General features: G+C 40.2%; 1 protein-coding gene across 1 annotated transcript in view; it reads right to left on the reverse strand.

Annotated features, from left to right (window-relative positions):
• Nucleotides 1-11,505: 11,505 nt before the first annotated feature.
• Nucleotides 11,506-15,580, reverse strand: part of EMP3 (epithelial membrane protein 3 (MAM blood group)) — a 36,116-nt gene continuing 32,041 nt past the window's right edge. Inside the window, exon 5 of the mRNA XM_069742751.1 lies at nucleotides 11,506-12,284. Coding sequence (XP_069598852.1) covers nucleotides 12,115-12,284 — 170 coding nt within the window. The 3' untranslated portion in view covers nucleotides 11,506-12,114. The remainder of the gene's footprint in view (nucleotides 12,285-15,580) is intronic.

The raw sequence follows: 15,580 nt of genomic DNA on the forward strand, positions 1-15,580 counted from the left end.
AACAAAGTGGATGGGATGGGGGCATGGCAGGGCATGACGTGTCTTACCCCAATAATCTTATTCCAGATGCCTCTTGCCTAGCCGTGTGCCTCTTAACAAAGTGTACGGGATGGGGGCATGGCAGGGCATGACGAGTCTTACCCCAATAATCTTATTCCAGATGCCTCTTGCCTAGCTGTGCGCCTCTTAACAAAGTGGATGGGATGGGGGCATGGCAGGGCATGACGTGTCTTACCCCATTAATCTTATTCCAGACGCCTCTTGCCTAGCCATGTGCCGCTTAGCAAAGTGGATGGGATGGGGGCATAACAGGGCATGATGTGTCTTACCCCATAAATCTTATTCCAGACGCCTCTTGCCTAGCCGCCTCTTAATTAATCTGGCCCTTCACACTCCACCCCACGCCCCATCATGAAAAAATCCGACCTTAATGAATATGAGTTTTTTTAGTGGAGGCTGCCTCAGCAATGCTTTCCTTCTTTGCAGAGATTTTGAAGGAGTTTTTCGTTTTCTGAAGCATGTTTGAAGCGTGTTTTTTTAAGCGATTTGGAAGAATTTTGTTCCCCGTAGCGTTTTTTTTTTTTTGTGCAGCCTTTTGATTTGACAGTGACTAATTTGGAGGAGTATATTCCATCAGAAACCACTTCAAAGAAGTAACATGCACATATCTTTTGTCCTACCAGGCATTTCTCAAAAGCTGAAGCTGACAAAAAACACGCTCAAAATATTGTATATTTTATTTATATTTATTGTATATTTTATCACCAATTAACCTTCATTGAATTTGTTTACTCCATTTTTCAGTACATCATATTATTAATTAATTAATTAATATTAATTTTATAATTCAAAACTACAAATCTTCCCCACCCCCCCCAAAAAAAAACAAAAAAAAAAACCCTTATATGGCTGTGTCGATGTAAAATGTAAAAAGTTATAGCTGTTGAAAGAAGGGGAAGGAAAAACAAAAGCACAGAAATTAAAAATTGCAGGTCATGAATGGGTTAAGCTAAATTTGATCTGCCTCTTCCGCAAATAGTGCTTCATTGATTCTCAGAGTGTGTGTAGTATCGTAGGTTAGCTCTGCACACTTACAGTAAGTGGACCTGAGCTGCAATACAACACACAACCTGTGGACAAGAGTGGTCACCATGGTTACAGACTACAAACAGATGAATCAGACTACACAGTTTGTAGTCTGTAACCATGGAGATGTATATGACTGCTTAAATCTATAGACATAAAATAGTAGGAGATTTTTCAGAAAAAAATTGCAAAGATGCTTCACAAATTAGTTTACATGCATTGGATCAATTAAAAATGGAAATAACGTTGTGTCTAAATATTAAAATATTTACTGCAATGTTTTCTATGAGGCTTCAGATCTACCATAGCTCTTCAGCCTCATTTACATATCAATTCAAAGGCTGATTTCACAGTAATAGAGGAACGGACTGGCCATGTAAAGGCAATGTTGGACTTACAGTCATATATAAATAGTTTGGTGAGTAAAATCAGGCAGTTTTCCTTTAAACATAGATATTTTCTTCACAGCATGTGATATTATTGGTACAGTTATATGCTGATAATACGTTGCAAAGTCTAAGGCTTATCCACAAGGTGTGAACACAGCCCAATGTTCTGTTAGTCAAGAAATAACGTATTCAGGTTGCTTCCGTGGCTCTAGTTTTCAAAGCGTAGACTTCAGACAGAATGTGAAAATTGGTTCCATCAAGATCTCCGCATGGAGCATTTCTGGTGTAAAAAAGTACTAATAAGTTTATGGAGTGGTGAGGACCTGTTTACAGCTGAATATAAAGTTCTCTAAGTTACAATTTACCTAAGGGGTAAATGTTATGGTCCGCATCTGCATGTGATGGATGCATGGTTTGATACACCAATAAAAGTATATTTAGTATAAATCATGGTAAAACAATAATTAATTGATACAAAAAAATATACTAGCAAGACCTGGGAAACATTCATCTGAAGAGCTATGGTAGAATAACATTTTCAGAAAATATAACAACTCATATTGCAGGAAAGTAAAATTCACATATTAGATTGCTTTATTTAGTTGTACAGCATGAAAAGAAGCAAGTTTGCAAATGCTTTGCTTTTTTGTGTCATATCATTCTCCTGATACAATAGCTTTTATCGTACATAGTGTACAGCTTGATTTCAGGAGAGGAGTTAACTCCTAACATCCTAGTTAGCTTTCTCCTGCACATTGACTTCTGTAGCACAGTTACAGAGAATATTTAAAATCTACAAACCCCTGTATCAAAAATCATATCAAGAAGGATAATTTCAGATTTTTTTCCACCAATAATGTCAGCAATAATTGGTAGAAGTCCATTGAGACATAAGCTGAAATAATATGAGGGAGAAAATAAAAATAATGTGATAGCATAAGTGTGAACACCATCTTATAATTGTACATGTGATTGTGTTCATATTTAGCCAATCATGGTTAAACTCATGTTGAATAGAAGTCAGTACACCGCCGCCATCATTTACGGTAATTCTGAAAAGCCCCATATAAAGTTTAGCTATTTTAGTAGGACTTTCCTAGCATTTTCTTAGTTTAATTTTGCAGTAAAAACCTTTGTCCTTAAACAGCTTACAACACAGAAATAAAAACTAATTTTTCAAAATGATCATTCAGGGACAAGATAAAATAACATTTTAAAGGTAATATATATATATAGATATATATATATATATATATCATGGAACACTGTCAGGATAGTCATTAAGAAGAGGTTCAAATTTGGCACAACGGTCACAGCATGTCAGCATGCTGACAGCAGGTGACAGCATATTGAGGGACAGGAAAGTCCCTCAAAAATTGATGAAAAGACATTTTTTCATTTGTCAAACTTGTGTGGTAGGGTGGGAAGACAGAAGCTTTTTCTTACAAAGAAAAACATTCAAGCTTGGCTATGTTTTGCCAAAAGTAAATTAAGTCTATTGAAAGCATGTAGAAAAATGTGTTATGGTCTAATGAGCCCAAGGTTGGACGTTTTAGCCATAATTGCAAGAAGTAGTGTTGCTGCAAAGCCATCATTGCTTCACCAAAAGAACACCATACCTACAGTGAAGCTTAGTGGAGGCATCATTAAGCTTTGGGGCTGTTTTTTTGGCAGCTGGAGCTGGGTCTTCATTCAAGGTAGAGTTAATTATGAACAGTTCCAAATGTCTGTCAATTTTGCAACAAAACATTCAGGCCTTTGCTAAAAAAGCTAAAAATGAAGAGGAATTTCTCCTTACAGAAACACAACGACCCTAAACATACCTCCAAATCAACGAAAGAATTGAGTTTGTCAGCAGAAGATCAAAGTTTTGGAATGGCCCAGCCAGAGCCCAGACCCAAATCCAATTGAAAAGTAAGTGCGTGACATGAAGAGGACGCTGTACATGGAAGATGACTTCGCCATCTGGCAGATTTGGAGTGGAGGAAGAGTCGACAAAGATTTTCCATTCTGGATGTGCTATGCTGTTAGACTCCTGCTCAAAAGGACTGAATGCTGTCATAAATTCAAAGGGTGCATCACCAATGTATTAGCTAAAGGGTGTGCATATTTATACAACCACATATAGTTGTTTTTTTCCACCTTAAAAGACTGGAGTTTTAACAGAGGTGTGTAGATTTTTTTAATATCCATCTCAGCTCCTGACCAAGGTGCTCTTATCTGTCCTGTAGAATTACAATCTCCCTGCCAACATCAGCAACAGCTTCCAGAGCAGTTCTCCCAATCACAGGTCTGGATTTTATTTCTTAAGCTGTCTACTTGTTCAAAGGTCCTGTTATCTTTATATGTAAATACAGTGATGACAGAGTGGATAATCACTGGTATAACATTATTGTGTTATTGCAGGATTAAGCTCCTGACCTGAACTGTCACTCGAAAAGGAGTGCACACCACCAAGCAGCAGAGAAGTAAAGAGACTGCAGAGCTCTCTAGTGCTCAAGAGACAATTTGAGAAACCCCCTTTAATATATTAACTTGTATGATTGAATGCACACGTTTTTGAAAGATAGAAGCTCCAGAAAATCATCACTTTTTTCATCAGTCAAGTCATTGATCTGATAATTCCTGACTTGTATTTATTTTGCTCATGATATAATTGGATCAATCTGGACAACAAGTCAAGAAGAAACAAAATACCAATACATACCGTACGTTTAAGACATGATGTGTACATTTCCTTAGAAATCGAGTAGGTACAGAAATAATGTTGGATGCCAGTTATGTTAGCGAAACAGAGAAGGAGGCACAAGACTCGTCTGTACCTGCCTTAGTTTACCAAGGTAATCTTTCCCCAAGAAAGGAAGCTTTCAACAGACATCTTGGCTTCTTTCCAATGTTGTACTCTTCAGAAAATGCTCTTTAAAGGCAATTATTGGATAATACAGATCTTCTTCCATGGTTTACGTCCTCAAGCCAATTGTGTAGTGAACAACTTTGATGAATTCCTAAGCACAAATATGGAGTCGAAGATACAAACTTGAAGGGTATTCAGAAAAGGTTTGAAACTTCAGAAAGAGTTATTATTATTATTATTTATTTATATAGCACCATTAATTCCATGGTGCTGTACATGAGAAAGGGGTTACATACAGGGTTATAGGTATCGTTAACAGTATACAAATTTACGATGACAGACTGGTAGAGAGGAGAGGACCCTGTCCTTGCGGACTTACATTCTACGGTTAAAGAGATAAATAAATTACATTGTTACACATATTAAGTCAGATAGCAGACATGTTTAATGGACCAAATATGTATTTTGCAGACATCATTATTGATGTTACAAAATAGGAAAAAACAAAAAAAATAAGAAAAACCAATCGCAAAATAATAGCTCTACTGAAGTAAGGCAAGAGTGTAAGACATCTTTAAATACTTTTATTTGGACATAAAAGAGTGCACAGGTGGACACAGTACCTCCAGTCAAATATGGTGGAAGTTCAAAGATGTTTTGGGGTTGTTTTGCTGCCTCTGGCACTGGGTGCCATGACTGTGTGGAAGGCATCATGAAAAATGAAGATTACCAAACGATTTGGGGGTCGCCATATGGTGCCCAGTGTCAAAAAACTGGGTTTGCGTCCAAGGTCACGGGTCTTCTAGGAGGACAATGACCCCAAACATGTGTCGAGAAGCACCCAGAAATAGATGGCAACAAAGTGCTGGAGAGTTCAGGAGACTGAATATAAATCCCATTGAACACCTGTGGAGAGATCTTAGAATTGTTGTTGGGAGAAGGCGCCCATCAAATATGAAAGACCTGGAGCAGTTTGCAAAAGGAAGAGTGCTCCAAAATTCCAGGTGAGAGGTGTAAGAAGCTTGTTGATGGGTATAGGAAGCGATTGATTGGAGTTATTTATTTCAAAGGGTGCAACCAAATATTAAGTTGAGGGCGCCAACAATTATGTCCAGCGCATTTTTAGTGTTTTGTCTGAAATTAAGTCCAATTTGCCTTTTTTTCTCCTTTTTTTGTGTTGTTCCAATACACATAAAGGAAATAAAAATGTATATAACAAAGCATGTGTAATTGCAATAATATTCTGGGAGAAATACTTCATTTTCTGGAACAATTTCAAGGGCGCCAACACTTTTGGCCATGACTGTATGTGACCATCATCCCTCTTAGTTTTAAAGGAGTTTTTTCACTGAACTCTAAGTGACAAAACAAAGCTTGTTTGTGCACTTCACTACATAGTCAATCATGTCAAGGTAAAGCATCTTTGGGATATGGTGGACTTGCTGCAGCATGGAAGTTACGCTCCCTGAAGAAGCTGCTGCGAAACGCGCATTGGTATGTGTGGTAGAGGAATAATTCTTACTATGCAGTCTAGCCTGTATCACACATTCATTATACTTGTTTATTTCTTTTCCTTTGTACAATTTATTTTACATTAATCACGTCTCACAATTCTAATTATGTTTATCATGTTTACAAAATGGGTTTTGGCAATATTTTGATCAAAATAATTAATATTAGTGTTGTACATTCTAGATCATGATATTGATTAATTAATTCATCTACTAATCATATATTTTATTTAGACACCCTGATTAATTCTTGCAGACCCCTTACTATGTCATGTATACTATTCAGATCAGTTATTCCTCCTACACTTCGTCTTTTGTGTGGATTTATATGTCCTTTGGCTCAATAAATTTATTCCTATTTTTCATCAGTATTTTAATTGTTTCTAATCTTCCTTTTTTTTTAATACTTTTTGGGATTTATATTTTGTTGGCATTCCTTGACTTCACATTTTTATGATTTATTGGCATTTTCTTCTAAAATTAGTTTTATAGACCAGAATGCTTTTTTTTTTTTACCTTCACCAGCTTTTTTACCAGGTAGATGGGAGGGACACATAGTGACTAGACCATAGACAACTCATTAACCATTCATTGTAAAGGTCAGATTAAAGAAAAATATATTTAATTATCGGGTTTGTCAAGGTAAAGACTCTTACAAAAAAGCAACAAACATACAAAAGCGGTTGTGTCCTTCTAACGGGCTGACAATTCACAAGCCTAAAGCAGGAGAATGCATATAAAATATCACAAAAAGTAGTCTGTGCCGAACCCAAACATCGAGCGTGGACTGCTTGGATGGCACAGGTCACACTTTGACAGAACAGAATAAAGCTTCGTTCAGACGTCTCAGTATTTCCAGACTGGCCGCCGGTCTCCAAGAGGAATTGGACAGTCGCTTAGGCCTCATTCAGGGCTTGGTCCCAGTATGGTCCAAGTGTCATCAGTTTTTCCCATACTTTGAGAAAAAATAAAAGTATCTTCACCTTTTCTTACCTAAGAGTCCTTGAAAATCGGACTGCACTCGAATGTCATCCAAGTGCAGCCTGATTTTTTTTTTTTTTTATTCCTTTCCTGTGTTAATAATAATCGGTAATTTGTTTGTAATTAGCACATTAAAATACTTACCGGTCACTGTCTTCTGCCATTTCCAGAGCTGCTCTGGTCATTTTCCTGCATCCTGCCCCTTCTATGCGGCTTACACTGAAGAGCGTTAGTTCCTCTATAAGGCCACGTTCACACGTACAGTATTTGGTCAGTATTTTACCTCAGTATTTGTAAGCCAAAACCAGGAGAGAAAAAATTGAGGAAAAGTATAATAGAAACACGTCACCACTTCTGTATTAATCATCCACTCCTGGCTTTGACTTACACATACTGAGGTAAAATACTGAGCAAATACTGAACGTGTGACTGTGGCCAATGTCACTCTATAAGAGCCTTAGGCCACGGTCAGTATTTGGTCAGTATTTTACCTCAGTATTTGTAAGCCAAAACTAGGAGTGGAACAATCAGAGGAAAAGTATAATAGAAACATGTCACCACTTCTGTATTAATCACCCACTCCTGGCTTTGACTTACAAATACTGAGGTAAAATACTGAGCAAATACTGAACGTGTGACTGTGGCCAGTGTCACTCTATAAGAGCCTTAAGCCACGGTCAGTATTTGGTCAGTATTTTACCTCAGTATTTGTAAGGTAAAATCAGGAGTGGGTGATAAATGCAGAATTGATGCTCGATTTCCTATTATACTTTTCCTCTGATTGTCCCACTCGTGGTTTTGGCTTACAAATACTGAGGTAAAATACTGACCAAATACTGATAGTGTGAAGCCGGCCTCATTCTGAGTCTCATAAACCTACATTGAGAATTGGTCCACACAGAAGATGTGAGAGTCGGCTAATCACAACTACAGTCACATGAGGCAGGAAACAGAATGGAGCAGCGCTGGAAACGGCAAGCGGTAGGTATTTTACCAGTCATTGGTAACCGAGAGGGCAATGAGAAAAACGCTCGAGTGCTCCTTTAAGCCATTGATAATGGTAACAAGTAGTGTCTCTCTTTTGGACTGTGCTGAACTAATACAACTGATAAACTAATAAAACACATTTCTGGATCATAAAAGTATCAGATTACAAAAACATTTATATAAAAATAAGAGGTTTAATACCGTTGGATTATTATGCTGGATTGTGATGACTTTGTGATTTGGGTGCACTGTGGGATTTATCACTTCGGACATTTTTCGGACATTCCAGGATTTCCTTTTAAACTGGAACTCAAACCACTAAGTACGTGCAGACCGTTGTACGTCCGTCAGCCGTACTCTCCACATATAGCAAGCACTGTTTTATTTTTACCCGCGGCAGGTTTTGCTTCAAAGATATCGGAAAATCTCTTCACTTTTGTCACTTAATATCAGTCATTTCGTAGAAATTGGATCATTATTTTTAAACAGTCCACCAAGGAGGCGTCAAAATTGCTGAAGGGGTTGTCGGCCCTAACATATTGTTCATGACCTATGCATGAGATCATCAATATCAGATTGGTTGGGGTCCGACACTTGGTTTCTCCGTAATTAGCCGTTACCTGCTCGCCGGTGGTGGGATGTTAAGGATGTATAGAACCAAAATTCAATATTACTATAGGTCAAAGAGAATCAAAGTACAACCAAATAACCTATAATCCTCAATTAACTATATAAAACAATACTTTCATTGGTTAAAACCATAGACACAACCACAAGCATAACACAACTAACAACCGTGCTCTCTGGATATACCCTATCGAGGGGACCCTTAGTACCTACTACCTATCAGTGGAGATTGGCACCCTAAACACAATCGAGATTGGCGCCCCCACTCGACGGCGTTTCGCCCTAAATCTCCTGTTGCTGCCCTAAATATGTGTCACATACGGGCTCACAGATATACAACAGGAAGTGATTGGGTAGATAGATATCAATAGCCAATATTGCCCATTGGTAGATAAGGCACAAAAAATTGTATTTGTTATGATAGGGTGAGAGACACAGACATACAAAAGTGCAAAACAGTGCAGAATAAAGTGCTAAAAGTGAACAAAAAATCCTAGCTACACTGCTCCCTAAGCTCAGTTCCTGCCTAACAGTGGAGGTTGGCACCCTACTGTACAGCGGAAATGGCGCCCCCACTCCGCGTCGGCTATCCCTTGGATTCCCTATGGGTAGCTATGAAGGATGGCAAAAAATGCCTAATAAACAACTTGATATAATGTAGCAAGTAAGGCAGGAATAAATAGATGCACTGATTAAATAATAAATGGCATAAACAACCTATCTATGTACACGTAAGATACATGAACAGACCAAAGATTATGCACAGCTGATACAAATCATCATGATATGAAAATTATTTTACAAAGGCCACCCTAATCAATAACCAGAGATATAGCACTCTTATATAGAGATAACGGCCTCATTTATAGTTGTTGCATAGAGTACCATACAGTTGTTCAGTATAGTATAGCCAATATAGTTATAACCACATCAGTCTGTCAGTGTATATAGATAACAATACGGTGGAGCAGTGAGCCAGGAACAATACTCATCATTCTGAAGATGTCATAGTACGCCTCTACGCGTTTCACCTTCACGGATCATCAGGAGGCTTTGATGTATGGATGTATCTGTTCATGTATCTTACGTGTACATAGATAGGTTGTTTATGCCATTTATTATTTAATCAGTGCATCTATTTATTCCTGCCTTACTTGCTACATTATATCAAGTTGTTTATTAGGCATTTTTTTGCCATCCTTCATAGCTACCCATAGGGAATCCAAGGGACAGCCGACACGGAGTGGGGGCGCCATTTCCGCTGTACAGTAGGGTGCCAACCTCCACTGTTAGGCAGGAACTGAGCTTAGGGAGCAGTGTAGCTAGGATTTTTTGTTCACTTTTAGCACTTTATTCTGCACTGTTTTGCACTTTTGTATGTCTGTGTCTCTCACCCTATCATAACAAATACAATTTTTTGTGCCTTATCTACCAATGGGCAATATTGGCTATTGATATCTATCTACCCAATCACTTCCTGTTGTATATCTGTGAGCCCGTATGTGACACATATTTAGGGCAGCAACAGGAGATTTAGGGCGAGCCGCCGTCGAGTGGGGGCGCCAATCTCGATTGTGTTTAGGGTGCCAACCTCCACTGATAGGTAGTAGGTACTAAGGGTCCCCTCGATAGGGTATATCCAGAGAGCACGGTTGTTAGTTGTGTTATGCTTGTGGTTGTGTCTATGGTTTTAACCAATAAAAGTATTGTTTTATATAGTTTATTGAGGATTATAGGTTATTTGGTTGTACGATGTATAGAACCAGAATAGTACGGCTCCATACTTATATATCATTCAAATGAATGGCAGCTAAGGATCAGACCAACTGGCCACTACAGGAGCAAAGAATATCTGATAGTTGGACGTGCTGGGTTTCGGACCCCAATTAGTCTATCTTTAATGGGAACCTGTCACCAGATTTTTCCCATATAAACCAAGGCCAGCGCCTGTAAGCCTCCTGTTACAGAATATTAGAATGCTGTACATATGACCCCAATCTGCACAGCAAGGCACAAAAAAATAACTTTTCTTAAAATGACAAACGGTATGGTCCGATGGTGTAGCTGGTCTTAGTCTGGCTCCTCCTTTCTTTCTACAAGTGCCATCTTCCTGCTTTCTTCATGATCATACGTTCTACGTCATCCACACAGTGTCCTCCATCACTCTCCTGTACAGGTGCACGTCTTTCTATTCTCCTGAGTGCAGAGCAAAGTACTGTAGTGAGCATGCTCCAGCACACTTTGGCCTTAGCCCGCGCATGCGCATTACAGTACTTTTCCCTTACTTTCATCAGGACAGAGAGAAGTGCGCCTGCGCAGGAGCAAGATGGAAGACACTGTGTGGATGACAGAAGAAGCGTCTTCCACATGAAGAAGGGAAGGAGGACGGTGATCGTAAGAGAGGAGGAGCCGGATCACGACCCGAGACGCCCAGCGGAGCGAACTGTTGGTATAATAAAACCAATTTTTTGTGCCTCGCAGAACAGATTGAGGACATATATACAGCTTTCAGAATAGAGATTTAATAGGTGCTGGCCCTACTTTATATGGGAGAAACCTGGTGACAGGTTCCTGTTAAGATGTGCTAGTCCTGGACAACCCAAGTTGGCCCAGTGAGCAGAAGATTTCTGTGGGTCTTTAGAAACCCTCCTTCCATCACCTGAGGAAGTTGCACTTGGCCATACATTTTTCCTGCAGGGGTTTCAGAGAGTAGTTTTACATGATAACCAGTCCAATGGGCCAGGATTGATAAAGCAAAATCTGTGCCTTCGTGGTGCCGCTATTAGGTTTGGACTGATGGACTTCACCAGCACTAAACCTCCATCCCTTTGGGGATGTTAAAATTTACGGAAAGGGATTTTGTTAATTTAACAACCTATTTTAATATTACATTATGTTATTATAGGGGTTATTATAGGGCTTTACAAGTGTGAGCCTTCTTATGGTAAGCCTCAGGTCAAGGGATTCAGGTCCCATGGACAGGCCACCAGAACGTGGGCACCAGATACTGTCACCGTATTCTTCGAATCCCCATCCACTGTCCAGGTGGTGAAGGGAGAAGTTTTCGTAATCACATGAAATCATGAAATGTATTTAATAAAATATCCAAAACAGGGTTATAATCTGTATGCAATCACCACTTTTATATTCTCAATCTGAAAGTACTAAAAATATATATATAATATTATAGTATTTACAATGGCAGGAAAATCAGAAGGTCATTTCTAAAGCGGCTTCTCCCTGCCTTCATGCCTTCTAATGCCTTGTGATAACACTTCTATGGTATCTCGAAAACGAAAATATTGGCACCTATGATGTACTCTTTATAGTATGACTTTTTCATTCTTAAATGCTAACATTATGAAAGATAAAAAGTAAAATAAATCTTATAAAGCCTTATATGTCTCCTATCAGAGCTTTTTCTACGCAACATCATTTATTTTCGAACTGATGGTGGCAAGTGGACAACCTCTTCATGAAACTTGCTCTGCTGAATCAGACTGGGATGAGTATTTCTGGGAATGTGGTGATCCATGACGTGGGGGAAATATAGAATATTGTTAATACTCCAAATGGTGACGTGTTCACAGGACAGACCCGACAGGTCGCTATCCTCAAATCTGTCCATTGCTTCTCGCTTATATCTCTACATATGTCGTAAGGAAAGTGTCTCTTTTGGTTACTCCCGTTTTCTTAGGTGGATGTACATGATGCCACTCAACATGCTGAGGGGAAAAGCCACCCAAGCCAGGACAAAGCAGTGGCCGAAGGATCCTCCTTCACCCTTATCTTTATGAAACTCTGTCACATGGGTCGCATAGATCACGGCTCCCGAAAATACAGCCAGACCTGCACAAAGGATACAAGTAGTCAGTTACTCGGGATGCTATCTAATGGAGTCCAGTAACAATGCTAAGAGGAATACAACCCAGAAGATTATCACACTCCTAGAATAATTTGAAAAAAAAAGCAAGAATGGGGAGAAGAATTTCAGGACCACCCATTAACCTTGAACTTCCCGCTCATACTCTTCCCAAAGTCAATGCATAGTAGGGCAGCTATACTCGATCATGTAGTTGTGGGCACAGGAATCCAGATGTTAGAGGCAGCTGGATTCACCATAGAGAAGGCAGAGATGGTTTATTACCGTCTCTGGCTTCTTGATCGCTAGAGCTAAAGAAAAACATTATATACACTATATAGGAAGCGTTGATGGGGCTTTTAGGGCTTTCTCCTTCATACATAGCGGCCATGTCATAGACAGGAGCTGCTGGGTCATAGATAGACAGCTCTGCTATGCAGCAATGAGGCTGCATTTTCCTTGTAACTTGGGCTATTACATAAGCCCCAGTTACAGGGGAAATAAAATAAAAAATATTTCAATTTTGAAATGGCCCCCTTCCCAAAGGTCTATGCAGCCATGAGGCTGCATTTCCCCTGTAACTGGGGCTAATACACTAGCCCCAGTTACAAAGGAAATACAATTAAAAACATTTCAATATTTAAATGCCCCCCTTCCCAAAGATATTTTATAACTTTAATGTGGGGCACAATGTGTAAAATAAACGAAAAAATACATACAATAATAACAGGTGAAAAATAAAATATATAATAAGAAAAAATATGCCACGCTAAATCCACATTGCTGTTACTATCCCCACCCACCATTGAAAAAAAATGTGTCCGATGTAAAAAAAATTATTTGTTACAGAATGGGGAAAACATTTTTAAATGCATATTATTAATGGTTTGTAATAAAAAAAAAAAATGGGAAAAACAAACACTTATTTCCTGCATTTTTTTAAAACTGATATCACCTAACCGACAAAAAATAATAGAACGAATAAAACAGTGACTTAAAAATGAAGCCCTGTGTATTGTGGAAAAAAAGCGCAAAACTCACTTGAAAATCAGAAAGCGACACAAAAATAATGCTCTTTAAACTGCATGTAGAGGAAAACCCTAAATTGTGCCTTGATCAGGAACGAGGGTAAATGGCGCGGTTCTAAACTGGTTAAGAAATACACTATTTACAATCTGTGTTAGGGACTTTGCCTCTGTAAGTAGCGGGAGGGAGGCTCAGGGAGGGAGGCTCAGACAGGGAAAGTCTCCTACTCTAAGGGTAGAGATGGATTTTTAGGTAGGTTCAACTAGGCAGTTACAACCATCTTGCTACATGGGAAGCAAAATAAAGCAACTACGGTAAGTATACTGCAAGAATCCATAACTTTGCAAAAAAAAAGGTTAGTTACTCTTTAATACTTGGTTGGCCACAGACGTGGTATAAATGGAAGGATCTTATATTCACAATAGCATGGTGGAAAATCTATTCTGTGATATTTCCTTAGGTGTTTTAGTCCGGCTCTTGGCTCAATCCATAAAAAACTACTATTAAAGGGGTTGTCCAGGACTATTTTTTTATAAATATGAGTCTAAAAACTAACAGGCAGGAAGTTCCTAACAGATGCTACTACTTGACATTTCTATCTGTCACCGGCTTAGAGCAGTCACCGACCACTCCTGCCGGTGATTCAGCTGCTCCACTTTAAGGCTGCTCTGTTGATGGGTTATGACTGCCGAGGTCATGCTGATTCATAGCCTGCTCCCCACAGTTAGGCAGCGGGCAATTGGCTGTCAATAAGCATGACACAGGCAGAGCGTAAGAGAAACCACTTCTAGTACCTGCCTGTTCTATCTGGCACCGGCTCAGAGCAGTCACCCACCACTCCTGCCGCTGATTCAGCTGCTCCACTTTGAGGTTGATCTGTTGACAGGGTTTGTCTGCCGAGTTCATGCTGATTCATAGCTGGCTGCCCGCAGTTAGGCAGTGGGCAGTCGGCTGTCAATAAGCATGACACAGGCAGAACATAAGAGAAAGTGCTGCTAGTACCTGCCTGTTCTATCTGGCACCGGCTCAGAGCAGTCACCCACCACTCCTGCCGGTGATTCAGCTGCTCCACTTTGAGTCTGATCTGTTGACAGGGTTTGTCTGCCGAGTTCATGCTGATTCATAGCTGGCTGCCCGCAGTTAGGCAGTGGGCAGTCGGCTGTCAATAAGCATGACACAGGCAGAACATAAGAGAAAGTGCTGCTAGTACCTGCCTGTTCTATCTGGCACCGGCTCAGAGCAGTCACCCACCACTCCTGCCGGTGATTCAGCTGCTCCACTTTGAGTCTGATCTGTTGACAGGGTTTGTCTGCCGAGTTCATGCTGATTCATAGCTGGCTGCCCGCAGTTAGGCAGTGGGCAGTCGGCTGTCAATAAGCATGACACAGGCAGAACATAAGAGAAAGTGCTGCTAGTACCTGCCTGTTCTATCTGGCACCGGCTCAGAGCAGTCACCCACCACTCCTGCCGGTGATTCAGCTGCTCCACTTTGAGTCTGATCTGTTGACAGGGTTTGTCTGCCGAGTTCATGCTGATTCATAGCTGGCTGCCCGCAGTTAGGCAGTGGGCAGTCGGCTGTCAATAAGCATGACACAGGCAGAACATAAGAGAAAGTGCTGCTAGTACCTGCCTGTTCTATCTGGCACCGGCTCAGAGCAGTCACCCACCACTCCTGCCGGTGATTCAGCTGCTCCACTTTGAGTCTGATCTGTTGACAGGGTTTGTCTGCCGAGTTCATGCTGATTCATAGCTGGCTGCCCGCAGTTAGGCAGTGGGCAGTCGGCTGTCAATAAGCATGACACAGGCAGAACATAAGAGAAAGTGCTGCTAGTACCTGCCTGTTCTATCTGGCACCGGCTCAGAGCTGTCAGTGACCACTCCTGCCGGTGATTCAGCTGCTCCACTTCGAGGCTGATCTGTTGATGGGGTATGACTGCCGAGGTCATGTTGATTAGGTCATGTTGATTCATAGCTGGCTCCTCGCAGTTAGGCAGTGGGCAGTCGGCTGTCAATAAGCATGACGCAGGCAGAACGTAAGAGAAACCGCTGCTCTGTCTAGGTTGCATCAGCGCAAGCCACTGAATTGTTGGCAGGAGCGGTGTTTGACAAGAGATTGGTGACGGGCAGAACAGTCAGGTAATCAACAACTACCTGCCTGTTAGATCTTAGGCTCATAGTAAAAAAAAATAGTCCTGGATACCCCCTTTAATGGAGAATCCTTGCTTTAAGGTTTTTTTTATGAGACGTTGGGGAATAA

This window comes from Ranitomeya imitator, chromosome 10, assembly GCF_032444005.1.
Source record: "Ranitomeya imitator isolate aRanImi1 chromosome 10, aRanImi1.pri, whole genome shotgun sequence".
Lineage (NCBI taxonomy): Eukaryota > Metazoa > Chordata > Amphibia > Anura > Dendrobatidae > Ranitomeya > Ranitomeya imitator.